General features: G+C 37.8%; 1 protein-coding gene across 3 annotated transcripts in view; it reads right to left on the reverse strand.

The window, feature by feature from the left end:
- Window positions 1-21,188, reverse strand: part of LOC102235540 (A disintegrin and metalloproteinase with thrombospondin motifs 20) — a 95,589-nt gene that overhangs the window by 21,202 nt on the left and 53,199 nt on the right. For all 3 annotated transcript variants that reach the window (XR_002753504.1, XM_005796405.2, XM_023342733.1), the window contains 12 exons: window positions 18,930-19,096; window positions 18,633-18,762; window positions 17,739-17,865; window positions 17,427-17,637; window positions 17,185-17,349; window positions 16,687-16,857; window positions 15,078-15,197; window positions 14,521-14,628; window positions 12,981-13,145; window positions 10,636-10,905; window positions 8,972-9,133; window positions 7,280-7,456 (listed from right to left, as the gene is read on the reverse strand). Coding sequence is in view for 2 of the 3 variants with exons in the window: in XM_005796405.2 (XP_005796462.1) it covers window positions 7,280-7,456; window positions 8,972-9,133; window positions 10,636-10,905; window positions 12,981-13,145; window positions 14,521-14,628; window positions 15,078-15,197; window positions 16,687-16,857; window positions 17,185-17,349; window positions 17,427-17,637; window positions 17,739-17,865; window positions 18,633-18,762; window positions 18,930-19,096 (1,973 nt within the window). In the remaining variant the exon portion in view is untranslated. The remainder of the gene's footprint in view (window positions 1-7,279; window positions 7,457-8,971; window positions 9,134-10,635; window positions 10,906-12,980; window positions 13,146-14,520; window positions 14,629-15,077; window positions 15,198-16,686; window positions 16,858-17,184; window positions 17,350-17,426; window positions 17,638-17,738; window positions 17,866-18,632; window positions 18,763-18,929; window positions 19,097-21,188) is intronic.

The following is a 21,188-nucleotide window of genomic DNA, read 5'->3' on the forward strand; positions in this document are numbered from 1 at the left end:
GAGGTTGTTCTGGTGGAAGGTCAGCCAAAGCCCCAGCCTTACACTGAATTTTTATGCAATCTCTAATAAGTTTCTTACCAGTGTTGGCCTGTATTTTCTTTAATCTTTCCATCAAGTCTGACCAGTTTCCTTTGACCTAATTATCAAAAACGACCCCAAAGCATAATGCTGGTACTACCATGTTTCGTCATTTGTGATGAAACATGGTATTTAGGATATTATTTGTTGGAAAAAATTAGGGAAATGTAAACAAATACGGTGCATTGAAATCTCTTTTGTGTGAATTTGTAAAAGGTATGTATGTTTTCTTCTGCCTAGTGTCCTTAACATTTACTTCCAGTCCTGACCTAAATCGGCCTGATGTGCAGATACCTTGAATCTTTAGATCTGGTATTCTGATTACATACAGAGATGTCAGAAGCTTCTTTTTTTCCCCAAAATACGCTACTTCATATAATGTGTCGAGACAGGCCTGTAATTCATTCAAACTGCAAGACAGTGAGTGAGAGCAAGACTTCAATTGGTAACTCTGTCCTAAGTTTTTCAGTTCTTAATCTCTGTCTGTGTGGAAACATGCACAATTGGGAAATGCTGACCTGGTTTTCTGCCTCCAAGGTTTGTCAAGGTTTGCATTAATCTTTTGGCCAAACCACAACTTTCCTTTCGCCCAAAGGGGCCACAGCGTAATACCGTCTCCCAATGCATATTCAAGTGAAGGCTGTGATGAGAACCTTGTGCTTGTGAGGACCAGGGAGAACCTTTCATCTACTAATTTGGTTGCTCAAGCTCGACTGACAGGAAACGCCGGACCCATGATGTCACAAACAACTGACCCCGAGGTGACAGGTTTGAGGAGTGTTCATGTTCATTGCTCTTAGGCTGGAGCAAGGAATGTCGATGCGTACATGTGGTTTTGATTTGAAGTTCTGTGATTAGCTTGCAGACGCTCTGCTGCCACGCCTCCGCCCCATGGAAAGCATATATTTTACAGGAAGTGGCATGTTTTTGCTTATAAGAAGGAATAAATAACTAAAGTGGTGCCTGTTAATATCAGTACAATGAGCCAGATTTTCCGTAGATATGACTTTTCTTAAGGTAAATAGCATTAGTATGTATTTTATAACCAAAACTCTGACAAATTAATAAAAAATGTGTTTGCTTTTTGTGAAATGTCTGCAATAAATCTGATTATTCCTTGGTGTCTTCTCATCATTTTCATACAATTATGATATATGATAAATAACTATTACAATATGATAAAAAAAAGAAAATGATCTGGCTGATTTTCATATTACAAGATTGCTGCAACACACATTCTTAATAAAAAACATTAATTTACCATATTTGGCCTTTTTCTCAAAAACTCAAAACCCACATTCTTCTTTAGTTTTTGTTTTGTTTGTCTGTACAAATAACTAAAATTAATTTATTGAGCAATACGAGTTTATTTACTGAAAATTTATCTTATGGTGTAATAAAAACTATCTGTATTAGTATCTTGCAAAACAATAATTGATGTTTTATGAGGAATTTGAATTTTGTTGTGATAACTAAATTATGATTTGATTATTATTCAATATTACCTCTTCAATCCCAGTGTCTGCTTTGTGTGATTAGTGGGTTTTCTCAGCTGTGCAACCCTTGCCAAAATGAATTAAACTCAATTATTGCTCCGGCAAATAAAGTGAACTTCTGCAGTGTGGAGCCAAATGCATTACTGAGACTCTATTATTACGGCAATGGTAAGCAGATGTGCCACCCAGCGCCAATGTTTGCCTTGGTCTGCTTTCTCTAGGGAAACTGTAAAACTAAATGGTGAAACACATTAAATGAAGACAAAAGGAGATGCGCCAATCAGGAGTTTTCAGGCCAACGCCTGGTTTGCTTTGTGCTGTGACCAGATGATTTGGTTTTTAACTGATTACTCTGTAACATGTAAAATAATAGAAGTTTGTTCTTTATATTGAGTTTAAATATGACAGAAAAGAGAAGACATTATGATATTATCTGAATGTATCCAAAGTCATATGTTCCTAATCTTTGTCTGACTTCTATTAAACTCTTAAAAGTGCATCACAGTGCATAATGTTGGATAATACGTTTATAGATTGAATTTGGTTCAGATTTCTAGATTTGAGGCGTTTAATGAATAGCATAAAACCAAATCTGAATTTTCACAATGTGATCTCCTAATGACTGATCAGGGCTGATAAAGGCTGATTTGAATCGCTGACTGATTGGTGCATCACTACAATAAAATTGCTTCCTTTTACACAGCAGGGTCTGATTCACTGGATGTACTTTAAATGACTAGTAAAAAAAGTCCTTTAATTACAAAAAAATCTTTTTTATGCACCCCATCAAAAAGCACATCCAAGTGTTGAATCCAGTTGCACGTCATAAAATTGTCTACCCTGCCAAAACAATAAACTATACATATTTAAGGATTCGACTTTCTGTGGTGTGTTGTGTCTTGTTTTTATTTTCTTGCAATTCACCAAGTATCACCAAGTTGTATGTGCTTACTGGGGTTCTTTTAGAGATCAGAGAATTTTGTCAAAAAAAAAAAAAAAAGTATTTTCAAAAGCAGATTTTATTTCACTTATAGGGATAATGTTAAGAAACAACACAAATGTTACAGTTGCGTCTCTTTAATAGTTTTTACATAAAAATGCTCAACATAACCTAAGTATTGTGCATGTGAATTAAATAAATAGCAAAACAAAAACCAACAACAATGAACCTGAAACAATACAAAATAATAATAATAATAATAATAATAATAATAATAATAATAATAATAATAATAATAACGTAGACTTGATTCATTTTGTTTGTGGACCACAAAATATAAAAGAAAAAAAAAAGGCTGTGGGAGTGAAACCACCATAGCACCATGGCTCGGTTTTAATGAACATACTCACTAACACACACATGCGCACGCACACACCTGCATACATAATAAGACTAAGGAGCAGGAACACCAAGAAGGGGAATCAACTAAGTATCCTCTACAGAAATGATCCCAGATCTCTGGTGAGATAATCTCAGATAAAATAGCCCATGACTGCCAACAGAAGGTTATTAATTTGTAGGACTGTAAATTAAACTTCAGCGTTTATTTGGAAAACATAATCACAGCTTAACTTGTTTGAGTTTGATCTTAGTTCAGAGGTCACCTCCTTAAGTGAACATTCCCACACATCTGCATAGTTTCAGACAGAGTAGTCTGAAGAGGTCCTAAAAGCGAACTCTCATGTTACCATGACAACCAGCTCCACGTCATTTCTCAGCGTCAAATCTGAATATTTGAATGTTCCCTGTGTTTTTTTTTTTACAACCCACTAAAAGCATGTGCTCTGTCTTACTGGCAGAGCTTCCAGGCACAGTCACTTTTCATACACTGTTAATTGATGTGAATATGATGTTATTTTTTTTAGCTTTTAATAAGTTACTTTTTTTAAGGTTTCATGTCACAGCAACATACAAAATCTGTTTTCTTATATATATATATATACATATATATATATATATATATATATATATATATATATATATATATATATATATATATATATATATATATATATATATATATATATATATTTATATATACACAGTACAGACCAAAAGTTTGGACACACCTTCTAATTCAATGGGTTTTCTTTATTTTCATGACTATTTATAAGGCAAGAAATCCCACTTATTAACCTGACAGGGCACCTATGAAGTGAAAACCATTTCAGGTGACGACCTCTTGAAGCTCATCAAGAAAATGCAGAGTGTGTGCAAAGCAGTAATCACAGCAAAAGGTTGAAGAAACTAGAATATAAGGGGTATTTTCAGTTGTTTTACACTTTTTGTTTAGTGCATATTTCCACATGTGTTATTCATAGTTTTGATGCCTTCAGTGTGAATCTACAATGTCAATAGTCATGAAAATAAAGGAAACTCATTGAATTAAAAGGTGTGTCCAAACTTTTGGTCTGTACTGTATATATAATAATTTATTTATATTCACACCTATTTGTATAACCTTTAAACTGAGGTGATGTTATAAACTTTGGCGGTAATTGTTCACTTACCCATCACCATTGTGCTCGATAGTTGGTACTGTCTTAGTGTCTTGTTGACAGAACTGCTAAGTATTTGACCATAAATGTTTCTTATAAAAATATTTAGCTTGTCCATGGAGGAAGCTGCCTTATCTTTCAGGAAAAAGGCTGCCAATTTTTCCTATCTTCTCTCTTCTATCCATGGTGGTGTAAAATTTGAATCACTGCAAACAATATAAGCATTCCAGGTTTGGGCCACTGTGGTCACAGAGTTATTCCTGAACTACTTAGTTCCTTTTAAGACCGCTACTAAGCTTGGTGATTCAAGCAGTCATCAACCTGGACAGGTGACTAATCCATCACAGGACAACACAGAGACATATCCAGCCCTCGTTTTTAACAAAAAAAAAACTTGATGTTCCATGTTGTTCAAGTTATTATACTCTGAAAAACTAATGGTTCCAATAAAATAGTAAAGCCAAGAATTATGACATTCATTATTGCCATTCATGACGACTGCATGCACATGTTAATCAGAACAATATATGTTTATAAAGTTGTAATGCCTTCGTTGTAACCCGAGTAAGAACAAATAGCAGTTAAGACAGGAGATGTGAGCCAGCATCAACAAATTGATGTTTTAAAAATGGAAAGTAACTTTAGTCAAGTGTTAAGTCTGAACTCGAAAAAATATTACAGCTGCAACAATTAATAATCTGTTATAAAGAAATAAATACGTACGTATTTATATATGTTTATTTTAGAGCAAAAATCCTTCAGAACAAAACAAAAAAACTGACCATACGCAGAAAGAAAAACAACAACGGACGACCGGAACAGCATCTGTGTGCCAATGTTTGAATTTGCGGTCATTAGCACCCCATCTAATGAAATAAATACTTTTTAAAACTTGAAACCTGATAATACTTAACAATACCCAGAACTTTTCACTATTCTATTTAAGGAAGTACACAGAAGTTGCTAATGTTGTTCGTGTCAAATTTCACTCATTTGCAAAAGTGATGCAAGTATTGGTTCTAAAGTACTAAACCGACACGATTAACTGAGATCCCAGGCAAAAGTTGACTTATTTTAGGAAGATCCTTTTTTTTACTTGGTGGGATGGAGAAATTACAATATGGAGCCATATCTGTAATAAACCTTAAAGCTGCAGTACAGAGTTTTGAGAGACTCTTGACAATTTGATAACATGACCACCGATGGCGGTGGATAGATCGCTTTCTTGTAGCGTTAGGTAGTTTCTATGCCATTAGCACAACTGCAACAAATTGGCAATCTTGAGCATGAATGGCATTACGCGTTGTGTGGATGGAGGGTATGAGCAGCAGCTCGTACACCATCATGATCGACACCGCTAAGAAACACATCATCTGTCTCATTCTACTCTCAGGATATAGTGACAGTTTTAACAAATATGTAAATGCCTTTTTTTTTAAAGTTGCCAACTGCAGCTTTAAAATAAGTTTTTTACTGGAGTAGCATAATTTCACTCTGAAAAAAAAATACTTTTAATTTTAGCATATTTATTCAGTTACCCATGTATTCATTTTTGTATTTTTTTTTAACTTTATTGATTATAATACTAATACTTCTTTTTATATCACCTCTATGTCTTCTGCTACTCATTTCACAAGGTTGAAGCAAACAGAGAAGGTGTAATCTTTAAACTCTTGTCTCTGCACAATTTCTCCAGATCGTCCAGAGTCCTAGTTCTCTCTTTTGCTCTCTTCAACTCACCCAACTTGTTTTCTAAACGATTTAGGTCTGAAGACTGAGATGGCCTTGGAGGAAAGTAAATTTTATATGAGTAAACCATCTCTTAATATTATTCCGATCATTATGTTGCATGGCTGCAAACTGGGACATGAATCATCCCAGTTTGAGAAACCAACATATTTTCAAATTGCCCAGTTGTGTTTCACTGAATGTGGCTAAAGAGATACTGTAGGTGGTATCACGAGTTGACTTTGTGCATTACCCATGTGTTTGGTTTGATACACTCAACCACAAAGACAAATCTTCAGATAAACAGATATCCCAGATAAATTCAGAATATCCTCTAAGACGTGTTGTTGAAAACACGGCACAGCCCAGTCATGTGACCTGTTACCTCTGAACGGGGCACAAATCAACTCAAAGGAAAATGTGCAACAATGTAATACAAAACAATTTTGGGGGCAATGGAGAGTCATACCTTTTTTCCTCATCATTCAACATTTATGTGGAATTTTCTGTTATTCAGTGTTACATTATGTTACTCCAGTAAAGATTCATGCATTTCATGATTTTTATACATTTTTACAGTAGGTTGCAACGATAAGTGCAGAGGCACTATCAAACTGGAAAGGATTCACTAACCAAACAGAACTTCTTAATAGTATAGAAAAAAGCCTTTCCTTATGATGCTTATTGTCAAATAACACTAAATTTAATTGCTCTTTATTTTGTTTAACTCTTAACGTTATTTCTAGGATGGCATTTCAACCTTTTTTCAAACTGCCTGCGACTTGGAGATTTTCCAGACCTTCAAACGGAGATGAAGCGTTTTCAAATTCAGTTTGAGTACAAGCACGATCAAAAACAGGAATGAAAACTATGTTCCTCTGTACAAACTGCATTTGCCCAGGAGAGGTCTGACCAGGAGCACCAGTAAATATTAAATATTCTCTTACAAAAACCAGCTACTTGAAAAATAAAATAAAACTGTACAACGATACATACACAAAATACATTGAGAGGCCTTTGTTGCTGTCCAATAAAGGCCATAATATTAACTCTTATACACAAATATACACTTGTGTACTGCAGATACAGGGTGAAGACACGCCTAATATATGAAATAAATACTTCCCCCCATAAATCTAAGGCACTGTTGGACAGCGCTGTCCTGATTTACAGGTTTTAATTTGAAGCCTGGAGTCCAAATGGTTTCCATGTGTTTTTAATGACGCTCTAGGTGGAGCAGCATTGTTGCTGCATGTTTTGTTTTTTTTGTTGCATTCTAATCAGCACCATGCCACTGAGGGGCCCATCTGGGTGGGCTGAAGTCGGCTAGTAAACAGTGAAGCTCGATACCCGGCATTTACTTCAGGAACTCCTACTGTGTCCCGCCTGGAGCCATATCATAACACACAATCTCTTTTCACAGTGATGCACCCCTATTGAGGAAAGTAAATGTTGAAGGGAAATTAGTACTATCGTACCGGCTTCCACGGTCGGCGATGCCAGGACGTGGCGCCTGGGCAGGACTGGAGGTTGCACTGCTCCATGTCAGGCGGCTTGTCCAGGACGTCACAGTTGTAGTCGTTGAGTCTCTGCCCACTGGGCCTTTGACACACCACTAGGCGAGTCTTCCTCCCGCCACCACAAGTCTGGGTGCACTGAGGGAAACAGTAGGGCAAATGTATTAAACTTCTTATGCTGTTCTGGCCAGCTGTGAATGTAGACGTGGTAGGCCAGCTTTGCTTCTCTCCCATTAATCTGGGCTCTCTTTCTACAGCCTAGATTAATGGCTGTCTTTAAAAGACGGAAGAAAATCTAGCACACACCTTAGACCAGTGGTGTCAAACTCATTTTCATGTTAGGCCACATCAAGGTCCCGACTGTCCTCAAAGGGCCAGTTGTGGCAGGATATATTGCTAAAACTAATTTACAACCTGATAATAAACACAATGTCTCTGCACTTGATTACTTCTTCTTAAAATTAAATCTTTTTACACTGATATAATTTGACAATATCCAGAATAAAACTGACCTGATTGATAAAATAATATTTAAGCACACAACACTAATCTTGAAGGTTCTTTTTATAAAGTCAAGTTATAAAAATGTATGGCGGGCTGGATTTGGGCCAGAGACCCTGAGTTTGACACATTTGGATTCAGACCATACCAGGCAGATGTTTTATCTTTCATTTGATTCTTTGCTGTTGGAAATGTTTTCAGAGGATAGCTCATTGGCAATCATCTTATTGGTGATAAAATACAATGTCACATGTATCAAACATTTTTTAAGAGACTCAGCTAGACGGGTTGAAACTGATTGTGTGTTTTTTGACTCGTTCATAAAACAACAAAGTGCAAAAAGATCCAATTTACTGTCTCAAATTCTGGGATTTTATTATGAGTCTGCATTTGATCATCTTCTTTCAATTTGCAAGCACAAGAAAGAAGACTTTTGAGGTTTATTGGGGACAAACATAAAAACTGCAATAAATGGACAATTCCAACGTGGACTGGAATATTTTGCATGTGATGTTACAATTACAAGTTTCCTTAAAACAGTTTGTAATCTGTGAAAGCTTGCCTCTCCCTCTTGTGAGCCCAACATTGCATGTTCTCAAGAGCTGTATGTGCATCGTTATATAAATCTAGGATTTTCAGCGGGTTTCCTTAAGTTTCTGTGTCTCTTCCTTTAGTTTTTTTTTGTTTTTTTTATCTTGTCGTCTTATTCTTAGTGCATAGCTCATCAATTTGTGTGTAGTTCAATTACATCCGATCTCGATAAGCAATATTTCCGGCAAGTACTTGCTAACACTTCCTTCGTTTTACCCATCATCCAGTTAAGCCATGCCGTCATATTTCTGCTCGTATTCTTATCCTTTCGGTTTCTCTTCGTGTCTTTATATGAATTCAGTTTGCTTTGGGTTGAAGAATTGCAGATCAAGGTTTTGCATCTAACCCCGCCTCCAATATTCCTTCATCTGGATCCTAAAACTACCTGTCTCATGAATTTAGAACGTGCTCATTGATGTTGTCATGCATGCGTACAACACAGAGTCATCCTTTGAGCTCAGGAGTCTTTGTGTGCCTTTCAATGCAAATAAAACATACATTAATAATTTAAAAAAAAAGGTCAGGTACAAGGAAAGACCGTAACCCTGAATAAAGTCTCACCTCTCCCCAGACCCCGTAGTTCCACAGAGGGCAAGGCCCGGAGTCGCAGCTCTTGGACTCGGCAGGTTTGACTCTTTCATCGCAGTAGCTGTTGCTCCGCCCGTCGGCGTCCTGGCAGACCACCACTCGCCTCTGGAAGCCTCCCGCACAGGTGCTGGAGCACTGAAGAAAACACACAGCTCATCAGGATGCATTATTTATATCCATTTGTGGGTCTTTAAATATATCAATCCCTACGATCTGCCACATCGCTGCAATGAACTCTATTGTTTTGGCCAGTTTTTACCGGAAATACTTCAGCTTTAATGTTTGTTTATATTTATTTCAATTCAAACAATTTGACGCCTGAGCACTGTTTGCATTTGTCTTGGTATGAAAAGATATGAAAGGACTGCAAAGGTATTCAAACCCCTTAGTTGTACAAAATTACTTTGATTTTATAGGAAATCTATGTGATAGACCAACACAAAGTTGTTGTTTTTTTAAAGCTGAAGGAAAGTTTTAGGTCTACACTTTAACTGGACCATAGCTCTACACCACTCCACTGCAGCTTTGGCTGTACGTTTAAAGCTGTTGTCCTGGAGGAAGGTGAGGCTCCTCCTCTGTCTCAGGTCTCTTAAAGCTTCCCTTTTTTGCTGGATTACCCTGTATTTAACTCGTTCCATCTTGTGATCAGCTTTCAAGTTCGTTCCATGAGCTACGTGTGTCCTTTACTTCATGTAGTTAGGAGAGGTCGAAGGGGTTTTTTCCACAAAGTTCTCCGTGTCCAATAAATGGCTTGTAAGCACACTGTATAAAATGTTTGGATTTTTAAAGCTCACTACATATTTTTTCACAAAAATAAAAAACAGGGAACTAATATCAATATTTTTTTCCTACATCAGTAAAGTTTAAAGGAACAGCACAATAGCTAGGGATTTTTCATTTACTGATGAAAACAGACGTAGTTTAAAGATATTTTTCGATCTCTAAGCAATAACCACTCAGCGCCAGTATTTCAATCAGTGCCAAGATGATCTAAACATGAACAAACATTTTCCAAAAAAATATCAGAGAATTCTGCCTTGACATAGGTAATCGAATGGCTCTGAATGAAATTATAATGATGCATCTCTTCTGTTAATGGGAGGGAGAACACAGAGTACCGGCTACATGTGAGGGAGGACAGCACGGACTGAATCTAGACACAGCGGAAACAGTGTAATCTAAAATTAAAACCACCAGTCTGCAAGGAGGATTTTTTTTTCTAACATGAGGATTTCGACATAGAATACAATCACCATGATTAACTGGACAAATGTAAAATTGCAAATGAGTTAAAAACAAAATGTTTGCTGCTTGATCTGCCTTCAGGATTTACAACTGTTTTTATTTTCTCAGTTTCATCGTGGAAACCTTTGTTTCTTTTCCACAGGCTAACCAAAATGTCCGTGTCGGAACATAAAGTACATCATAAGGTTCACTGTGTCTCCACTTGTGTGTTACCATGTATGGCTTTCTGCTTCGAGAGACAAAACCATCTGCTTCCTCACGCTCAAACCTAATTGGTTCAAAAGACTGTATTCGCACGAGAGAAAAAAAAACATACACCCATACCTCAAGTGCAGGCAAACACTATTTTTCGCTCACTATTATCTAAAACATGGTATTTGTGCCGAACGTACTGCGCCCCATGGTCCTGTCCTCCACTGGTTGTCTGCAGACGGGACGTTCCAGCTGCTGTGTCCCGGATGACGTCCTGGATCCTGAGGATATCCGTAGGGTTGTTCGTAAATGTGCTGACGGTTGTAGGCGGAGGGGCAGGGAGCAGCCGTGCACTCTTGCTCGGCTGCGGGCCTCTCGTCGGGATCGCAGAGAGACTGGTCCACTGGCTGGTGGTAGTTGGAGCAGACCAAGTGTCTGGTGGTTCGCCCAACACCGCATGTCACTGAACACTGGGAAAGTTAGGAGGAAATGTTTGCAAGCATAAAAGAGAAAAAATAAATAGTCAGTTTTTTCCAATGTAAAAATGTGACATTTCATAGAGGTTTACACAAGTTATAAATATGCCAAAATACAATCATTTATGGCAATTGAGTACGTGTTACAAATCCCTTGATATTTAGTATCTAATATTACAACATTCAGCAAATATCTGCAATGATACATTTACATATACTGTTGGTTATTGCTGGTGGTGTGTTTGGTGGCGTTTCAGATTATGCCTTGAGTCTGTAAAACCACCAGATTTCTTGTTTGTTTGTACATTTCCTCAAATTACCTGCATTTTAAGGTCAGTTTACTAATATTAATTGAATGATGGTAAACAATTTGCTTTGTGAATTATAGCTGTAAAATTTTATTAAAATTTTACTGTGACTGTTGTGTTTAATATAAGGACTTTATTTTCCTGGAATCAATTGGTGTCGGCCAGACAGGTTTTTTAAAAATCAGTGATCGGCCAGAAAACTGCAATCGGTGCACCCCTACTTTATTTTAATAACGCAACCACTATGTTGTGCAATTGAATGCTGTAATCAAAGTAACAACATTAATATATATTTAACAGTTACTGAAGAATTACTTGAACGTGTCTGGAATATCTTTACATATTCAACAGAACATTCCTAAATTGAAGAAAAAAAGAATTGGAAATGTTCTTTATTTCTTATTTCCTTTCTATATCTCTTCTTTTATGTAGGAGCTATTGTGTCTTTCTCTCTATTTATCACTTATGTATTTCCTTACAAAGCTCAGTCTCATGCAGCCAGAGAAAGCATTTCCTGGTTAAACGTTTTTATTCGGTGACGACCAGATTTTTGCTGCGTGTCAAGAGTAGGACATGAAGCACTGTGCTTTGTACTCCTGTACCATTGTCAAGTGTATCAGGAGTAGAGGATTTACTTCGTCTCCTACTCACAGTAGAGCAAAAGAGAGTTATAGATGGACTTTTAAAAGTTTGCATTTACTGCACACGAGCAAGCAGTGTTCGATGTGTCCATTGGTGCACTGCAGTTTTTCTCTGAGAATGAGGGATCATATAAATGCCAATACAGGCGAACCTGTTCTGCAAGAGCATCTTCCAAATTATCCAAAGTGGAAGGTGGCGCAGAGCTACAAAAGTTCAGAGGTGTTGTACAACCAGGTGTCATGACCAGATGCTGCGTCAGCCACGCACACTCGTGTCACGTTCAGTGCTTCGACATTAAACCTAGTTTGAGAGAGTAGCAAAGCACCCACATAGGGACAGAAACATACCATCATTTGATCTTGCATTATTTAGATAGGCTAATAAAATTAATGACATTTTTTGAGGGTTGTGGGTGGTCTCCTTGAGGTTGTGCAGCACCCACTATGATGTGGCAAATAATGGTAGGAGAAACACAGCATTTCTAGTCTACAAAACAAAATGTTCTTGTTTTTTTGGGGCGTTTTTTTCAGTTTTCACTAGATGTTGACTCCCTTCAGGCCCTCGATGAACAACCGAGAAATCTCACAGCATTTTGACATTCAGTTTGAATCGCTGGGTCGTACTGTCTAATCTACCGTACATGGAATCCTTTCCCTGAATTATTTGAACTTCTTTGTCTAATTAGATTTTTTTAGGACATTTTCCAGGTCCAGAATTTGGCCCAAAGTTAACAGAGGGTTGTTTGTAATTGTTTCCACGAACTGCTTAACAATGCTACGCCTCAAGATGTGAACACTTGTAAAGCTTTAACTGAGAAAACGAAGGAGAAATCAATTTAATGCGGCAAATTAAATTTAACAGACTTATTTTTCCATCAAAGAAGTTCATTTGGTTTTAAAGGGCTATTAAACAGACATTTTTTTCCTCATATGATCACAGAGCTTAAAATTGAACAATGATGTTAAATAACTACAAGCTTCACCGCAATACTGCTTTTAAAAGGAAAAAAAAACAAATCAAGGATTAACTGTGCAAGACTACGGCATTGCCTTAGAGAGATTTTCAAATAATTTATTAAATGTTTTTAATGTGGATCTATGCCTTTGATATTTTACTTACAGCAGACCATTCTCCGGCATGCCACTGACCACAGGGGCTGAAACAGGTGGAGAACTCCGGGGGGCGCGGCAGGTGAGCGCAGTACGATTCGTCAGCCACTCCGCCCTGCGCATCTCTGCAGCTGACGTAACGCGCGCGCTTCCCCTTGCCACAGGACACAGAGCACTGCGCAAAAAAAGATTTAAAAAAGAAAAGACAGTGATTAATTAGGAAAGCACAAATTTCAAGCTTCTGAGAATTAGGAAAAAGGTAAAACGCTTGAATAAAAATTTTGTGTTTTCAACTCTAATTGAAAAGAAAACAGTTTTTTTTTTTTTTTGCAGGAATTTGTAAAGAAAGAATCTAACTGTATGAGAAGCATATGGTACTTGGATAACTGATTATGTTAAACGCCACACAAACAGAAGTCAAAAACCTTGATTTTTAAAGATCGCTCATACAGTTGCAAAACTAGTCATACAACAAACTCATTGCATTTATTGGGGTTTTATTTGATAAACCAACAAATACATGTCTAAAAATTATGGTGTGTATCTGTGTAACTCGGCCCCTTTGAGTTAACATACAACACAACCATCTTTTACAAGTCTCTAGCGGTATATGTGTCTGCCATCTTTGTATATTTAGGGATTGTTTTTTTATTGTAAACTATTATCTACAAACTAGCTTATGGTTAATTAGATTAGATGTATAATGTCTGCAAACAACAAGTTTCATCAACAATACATTGGATTGGAGTCTGGCATCAAATTACTGAAATCATAATTAGAATTACATAGCCATGATTATGAAAATTAACAAATCTAAATCCTTGAGATAAATTGTTTGTTGTGAATCGATGTATTATACAATATTGTAAATTCCAGAGAAGCACCGACAGCACCGAGAGCATTTTTGCAGCTGAGAAAAACCTCACATCTGATTGATGAACATGTGATACATGTGACCTACAATGATTCATTAAGGAGCAAGAAAGTGTTTCTCCTTTGGATGTGAGAGAATCTGCGTGCATGTGTGCGTGTGTCTGTCTGAAGGTTTCTGGTAGAGGCCTGTTTGGCATATGAGCTCACATTCAGACTGACGGAGACGGTTCAACTGTAGAAATTGTACAGTCATGTTGAAATGAGATCTGCTTTTCATTTATGTAACAATGCAAACTATTGGGGAGATGGAGGGGCCTCTAAGCCCAGACCCCAGCGCATGTGTGTGTCTGCAATTTTTTATTTGTGCGAGAAAGAAAGTGAAGCTACAAAAGCACCAAACTGTAAAAAAAAGATAATAGCTGCGTAGAAGAAGTTTTATCTGGGAAAAATGGAAAAACATGGCAAGTCATTTGGATAGGACAGTCTAACTTAAAACCATGCATAGAACCGGAGACAAGTCTATAGTTTGTTTCTACCAAATACACAGGACACTTGGATCAGATGTTACTGCCGTTCCCTTTACCTACACATGTAAAATAACAAGAATAAACTGGTGATTGACTTCTATCATGCTCCGCAAATACCACAGACAAAACATCAAACCCATCAGTTCTTACAGAAGTCCAGGAGCCGAATCTCCACTGAGTCACAAGCTGAACAGTGTTGTCAGGGCGAGGTGTAATTTGAGATCCAGATGTCCGTGGACATGCAGGCATCTCACAGTCCTACAAAAATAGAAATTACCACAGTTTACAAGAGGATTAGAATAAGAAACTAAAATATTGTCCAGAAGTATTTCCCAAATTAATTTTTTTTGAAAAAATCCAGATTATTCTTGCTAGAATTTACACCAACCAAACAAAAAAGGTTCCTTGGTAAGAATGCTCTAAGTGGTACCAGGGCAAAAAAGCAATAGGAATGTAAATTTGATATGTATAAGTAAGAAAAGATTTAAAAAAATATCTTTACACAACAAGAGAGACCCAATGTACATTGAAAAAAATGTATATTAACACATCTAACAAGATAGTTGGTATAATTACCATAGAATGTATTGTTTTACAAAACAAACTGCATTGTGTCACTGGAATACATACAAATAAAGTCTACACTCTTTAGCGTGTAAGCAGTTTGGTTAATTGGTTGCTTTTTTAAAATGTCTTTTTAGCCCTACCTGACTGTCTCTGGGCCTCGCTGCAGCGTTGCACTCTCTGTCATCTACTGAGTCACCGTAGTCCCCTAAGACGCATCTCACAGCCCTCATCTGGTACCCAAGTCCGCAGGTCACTGCACACTGAAACACAAAACCACACACATGCTTAGACACAAATTAAAAAAAAAAAAGAAAAAAAAGTGTAAGATAGTTGAAGCCCTCTCTTTTTGAGGTCAGTCAACGTCCGTCAAGGGAAAAGCTGATTAAGACTTTGACATGCACTTATATACGGAAACGTAAGCTCACCCACAGAGTCAACCTGACCCTTCATCTAATTGCCCCTTCACTTACACAGCCATCCGACTATGATTAGAAACAGCACGAGAGTACAAGGAAGTGCTGAGATGGGTTTATTTGACCAGCAATTTACAATCACACAAGCAAAGAAGGGAAGATATCCTCCAGCCTCACAAATATCTTATTTCATATAAACATGTGGGGAGGAATTAACCTTGCATGTATAAACTATACAATGACGTCCATTCATAGATGTTTGAGTTGTTTGCTGAATTCGCTCTAATACCTGAATCCAAAGTTGGAATCGTCAGTAAGAAAGGAATTGCGTGTGTGAGAAAAGAAAAGTCCAGTAAGGACTGACCAAAAATGAGAGAAAATTGGAAGAATCTTAGAGAAAATGGAAGACGGATTTACAAAGAGCTTCTTGATTATCAGACGAAATATACACAAAAACAAATGCAGTCTAAAATAAAAACCATTTGTTTCATCAGATGGACTATGAAGACTGAGAAGAAGATATATCACCATATTTTCCTGAAACTCTGAAGTAACTTTCTGGTATTTAGAATTTAAAGGTTATTTTACAGGAACCTCTCAGACATTCTGTAATTACTCTCCAAACTGTGGTAACCTGACCTGGTGCAGGAAATTGGGGAAATGTGATGTGTAAGACTCAAAAATCTTCCAAAAACGTCTCTGATAACGTTTGATTAAGTTCAAATGAAGTTCCAGGACTGTGTCTTGCAAGTCCCAAAAGGTCACTTTTATGACTCAGAGTAAAGTGTGAAAAGGGATAAAAGCATTAAGTTCCAGTAAAAAGCCTGGTAAGTTTTAGGAATTAAAAGTTCAGTGTAAGTATGCGGGATGTTTTATAAACAACTTGGTAGACAGAACCAGGTATCTAAAGCTGCTGAGCTTTAGATATCAGGCAATATCTAAAGCTCAGAGGTTAAAAAGTAACTTCTAAATTTCTGCAAAGTAAATGTTAATGTCAAGGAAAGTTCCAGGAAAGTAACTAGTGAGATCATACAAATGTCAGAATACCATTTACTATTTCTGGGGAAGTAACCAGTAAAATGCAGGAAATAACAGGTTTACCTTATGCAGTGCAACCAAAATAAGTTCTCCTAAGCACAATTAATCAAGCTGTGCTTGCCCAACACTGATTTATTGACTCAAAGCATTTATGTGGTTCTTGTAATTTTCATTTCTAACCTATATAAGTTGAACCATTTTTTAAAAAATGTAGTTATTTTAATCAATCTAGCATGTGTATTAAGTATTGTTCAAGAATAATTTACAGTACATCTGTGAGAGTGTGTATTGAACTCACCGCTCCCCAGACGCCAACCTGCCACGTTGCGCACTCGGGGAGTTTGCAGCTCCCCACAGTGGAAGGTTTACTGGACGGGTCACAGAAATGTTCGCTCAGCTTTTCCTCCCCAGCTCCCGTAGTGCAGGACACTTGGCGGTGCCTCATTCCTTTCCCACAAGTCACCAGACACTGGTGGTGTTTGGGCATTTAGGAAAAGAGAGGATGAAATTGTCATTTCTATCTGGTGTATAGAGATAAAATCAAACATTCCACTCCTGAAACAGTACAATTTACAAATATTGTTCTATTTTTGACAGCCATGCTTATTTTACTGAATGTGGAATTTAAAAAAAAACGTGGGTTAGATTTGATGCACTCTCCTGCCAAACTTGAATTCGCAAAACTGCAGTTGCAGTTTTTAATCAGCATTTCACAAGGTTAAAAGGTTACTTGAATGCAAATGGAGAACTATTTACAAATTATTCATGCTTTTTGTGTGTATTTATGAGAGCCCACCTCACTCCACTCACTGACTGTCCACTTTGGACATGGCTGGTCGTTGCAGGACTCGGTCACCACCCTCTCGTAGTCGCTGCACTCTCTGTCCACCAACCGCCGGCCCAGGTTGTTCATACAGTAAGACTCTCTGCTACGAATCCCACGTCCACACATCTTAGAGCACTGCACAACAGGACCTTTTAGTGCGCTTTCGGCAATAAGGGTCTAGCTTTCAACAGTTATTTTTCTGCAGACATTACCTGCGACCATGCGCTGTACTGCCAGCTCTTAAGCAGACAATCCCCGTGGCAGGTCTCCCTCGTCTGAGGTTTGGCGATGTCGCCGCAGACGCTAGCCTCCATCCTCTCGCTCTGACTCTTCATCTGGCTATACTTCATACACTGAACATCCAGGCTGCGGTAGCCGGGGCCGCATTTCGCCGAACACTCACTCTTTCCAGCGACGTGCCATCTATAGAGTAAAAGTTGTTTGCGTAAGCATTTGGGAATGCTGGGGGTTTGTTGAAGGGGTGCATATTCGTATCTTGGCTGTGTTGGTTCCTGAATTCCCACCTGACTTCGCAGTCAGTGTTGCAGGGCTCAGTAAAAGCAACGGGGCGAGGTAGATGTTCACAGTGTTGATCGGATACTTCAAGGTGATCGCTGTCCCGAACGCACACTGCCTTCCGTCGTCTCTCACCTGAACACAGGATGAAAATGAAGGCTGGCATTAGATAGCTCCTTGTAACTACATATATTCTGTGTTTTATCCGAGAACCTGCACAAATTTCCTTACATTATTCCACTTTGCACTTAGATCAAATGGGAGACTCTATGGTTACACAGTGCATGGCAGTTTCACACTTACAAAGACCTGGCAGTCAATGTAAACCAGCAAACGACAACAGAGAAAGAGAGCAATAATCAGAGAAGCAGCCATGATGTCCAGAGTAACGCCAGAGGAGTTACAGAGATCAACAATGCTGGTAACAAAAGATGAATTCCAGAAATCTGCCCTTAATGGAAAAGAGTCAAGAGGAAATGCATAAATAACAGGTCCAGTTTGCCTTAAGCCATTGATCGCAGAGGTTCCCAACCACCAAGCTGCCAGAATGTACCATCCCATGGGTCATTTGGTGCTGAGATGCAGCGCATTATCATTTACTTGGTATCCACAATCAGACCATTGGACCAATTTTATTCTGAAATACCAGCAGAACTTCACCTGCTTCTGTAAATGTGCTTGACAAGTAGGAAGAGAAGCAACCAGGAAGATAAGAGTGTGAACTGGCAGAGAAATAAAAACCAATCCCAAGGAAACAAGAGACTGGTGAACTCTGATGTAGGAAACACAGATTTTCTGGCATTCATGCAAGTGATAAATGTGATGAAAAAGTAAAGGTGTGCATCGCCCTGACCGCACCGTCCCCACTAAGAGCAGTCTGCACAGCACAGCTGAGGTCTTACCTTGACAAAGGCGGCTGCATTCAAGCCAGGAGCCAGAGGGATCCCACACAAACTGCTCCCTTTGCTCCTCGACGGGTATGTTGAAGGAGTAACGCACATCTGGGTTGTAAAGGTTCCCCACGCACAAGACCTGCCAAAACAACGGTGTCCACACTGAGACATCATATCTTTAAATAGAGGGATTTAAACTCTATTACAACTGCAACAAAGCGAACCTTCTGCTGAGGTTTATGTTGAAAATAAGGCTCTATCGAAGCTGACTTGGTAAATTTAAAAAAATGCAAACGTTTTTAGTACCTGTAAAATGAGCTCCTCCTCGATGCGGTCCGTGCAGTTGATGCGCTCAACTTTTGTATCCGAGCCGCTGTACTCGATGACCGTGCCCTTGAAGGTGATTTCCCTTTTGAACATTGCCACCACAAAGTTCCCATTCAGGAGGAAGTTGGACTGTCCGTCAGACAAAGCTGGCAAAAATGAAGCCGGTAGATGAGGACAGGTTATTTTTGCACAAAGAGAAGAATTCTTCTCAAATTAAAATAATGCTGTGAAAAGTACTCATACAAATGCAACCTCTTTCAAAATTTGCTACATAAACAAATAAAATGCACTTTTATGCATTTTATTTGAATTTAATGAGATATACCAACCCAAAAAAGTACACAACTTTGAATTGTAGAGGGTGCTGTAAATTGCTTTCAAATGATTAACATAAAATGAACATAAAATAAAATTAACTTAAGAAATGCTCCCCAGAGTCAATACTTTGTAAATCCACCATTTGCTGCAGTTGCAGCTGAAACTCTTATGAGTTATGTGTGGTGATGCAAGTTAAAACAAAACAAGACCCTGTATTTAATGTGTTTTACAGGATGTGGAATATATTTCTTTGTTTCTGTTCATAATTCCACACCAGCTATAAAAACATATATATTTGAATACAGGCAAATTTGAGTTAGAGTTAGAGGCACGCTCAAATACAAATAATGTAAACAAAGTCTTTCCATTAACTGCAAATACAAATGAATACATATACCGTATACATTTGTAAGCAACCAACCAAATCCTCTACAGTGAAATATATATTTTCCAAGAAACCCGGAGTTAATTTCAGTCCAATGGTATTCCCCAAACTGAATGAATGTGATTATTCCTCCAGATAAAACTTTGTTTACCCTCTAATTCGCATATTGGTGCATTCTGGCAAACCAATTATAACTGACAACGATCTCTACTTGTCACGGCTAACGTACCGCACGAATGTGCCTGAAAAAACACATACTGTAGTCGCATATATGGACTTACATATTACATAGGACATAAACAGCTGCAATCTTTCTTCATGCCTGACAGACACCAGATGTGAAACACTATATTCCAAACAACACTTAACTAATTTGGCCTAGATGTTTTCAAGTGTATAAAGGTTTAAGAATAACATAAAATAAGAAATGTTTTGTTTAGACTAACGGAGGAAAGAAAAAGAGACAGAACAGTTAAACACATGAGCAAGAATGATTGAGGCCAAATTAGGAAAAAGCTACGTTTTTATGCATAACTAAAACACTTCTCTTAGTGCTGATCATTTACAGCACTACGAACTTTGTAGATGCTGAATTTACATCATGCCTTGCTTGTTTTCTTGAGAAACACAAACTTTTCAATCAGGAATACTGATTTATTCTGAACTTTTATAGATTTATAAACAGATATTTGGATTCTGGGTTTGAATTCTTGAACCGGTGTTTTTTTCCTGTAATATCCAACAGAAGAGACACTAAAACTGAGGATAATTTTGAAAGAATTTGTGGTTATTATATGAATAAATATACTTGTCAAGATCTTTTGCCAAATTTTGGTTTAGACCTTTCTTTCCATCAGTCTCTTGCTTAAAAACAAACATACACAGACGCACAAAGGTCAACATATCCTTATGTTCGTATATCAGCTTTCACACAGCCTGGATTGCACATGCTTCCAATTAGCACTTATTAAAGCCTCGTTTATCGTTCACATGGTTGACACTTCATTCCTAACAAAACCTCAACCAACCCAGATGGATGAACAGCCCTCTTGAAATCCCATGTTGTCTAAGCTCAATGAAAATTGCAGATTTATTTGAAGTGTTTGGACACCAGTTTGGCCTCTTTTCCATTTCCGTTTATTACAAATAGCAGCCTTTCCGGATCAGAGTCAAAAAGTGATAAATGGTTTTAAAATGTGGTTCTAAAAAGAATAATAGCATTGACCATTGTGAGTGCTGCCTCCCCTACATATTTCTGCTTGAAGTTTAGATAGGTAACCATTTTTTACATAATTTGTTAAAATTGACACTTACTGCCACATACATAGCTGTCATTATGTCAGTACATGAGACAAGTAAGGAAAAAAATGATCTGATGCTCCAGTCTTTTTCTAAGAACATGTCCTTAAATCTAATTTTTTCTGAAATTATGAACTTTGACCTTAACAAACCCAATTGAGCTCTGCAGTGCTTTAGTGTTGAATGGGTTTTTACTGACCCCAAGTCGTTGATGCGCTTTTGGAGTGATTTTGGGT

This window comes from Xiphophorus maculatus, chromosome 2, assembly GCF_002775205.1.
Source record: "Xiphophorus maculatus strain JP 163 A chromosome 2, X_maculatus-5.0-male, whole genome shotgun sequence".
Taxonomy (NCBI): domain Eukaryota; kingdom Metazoa; phylum Chordata; class Actinopteri; order Cyprinodontiformes; family Poeciliidae; genus Xiphophorus; species Xiphophorus maculatus.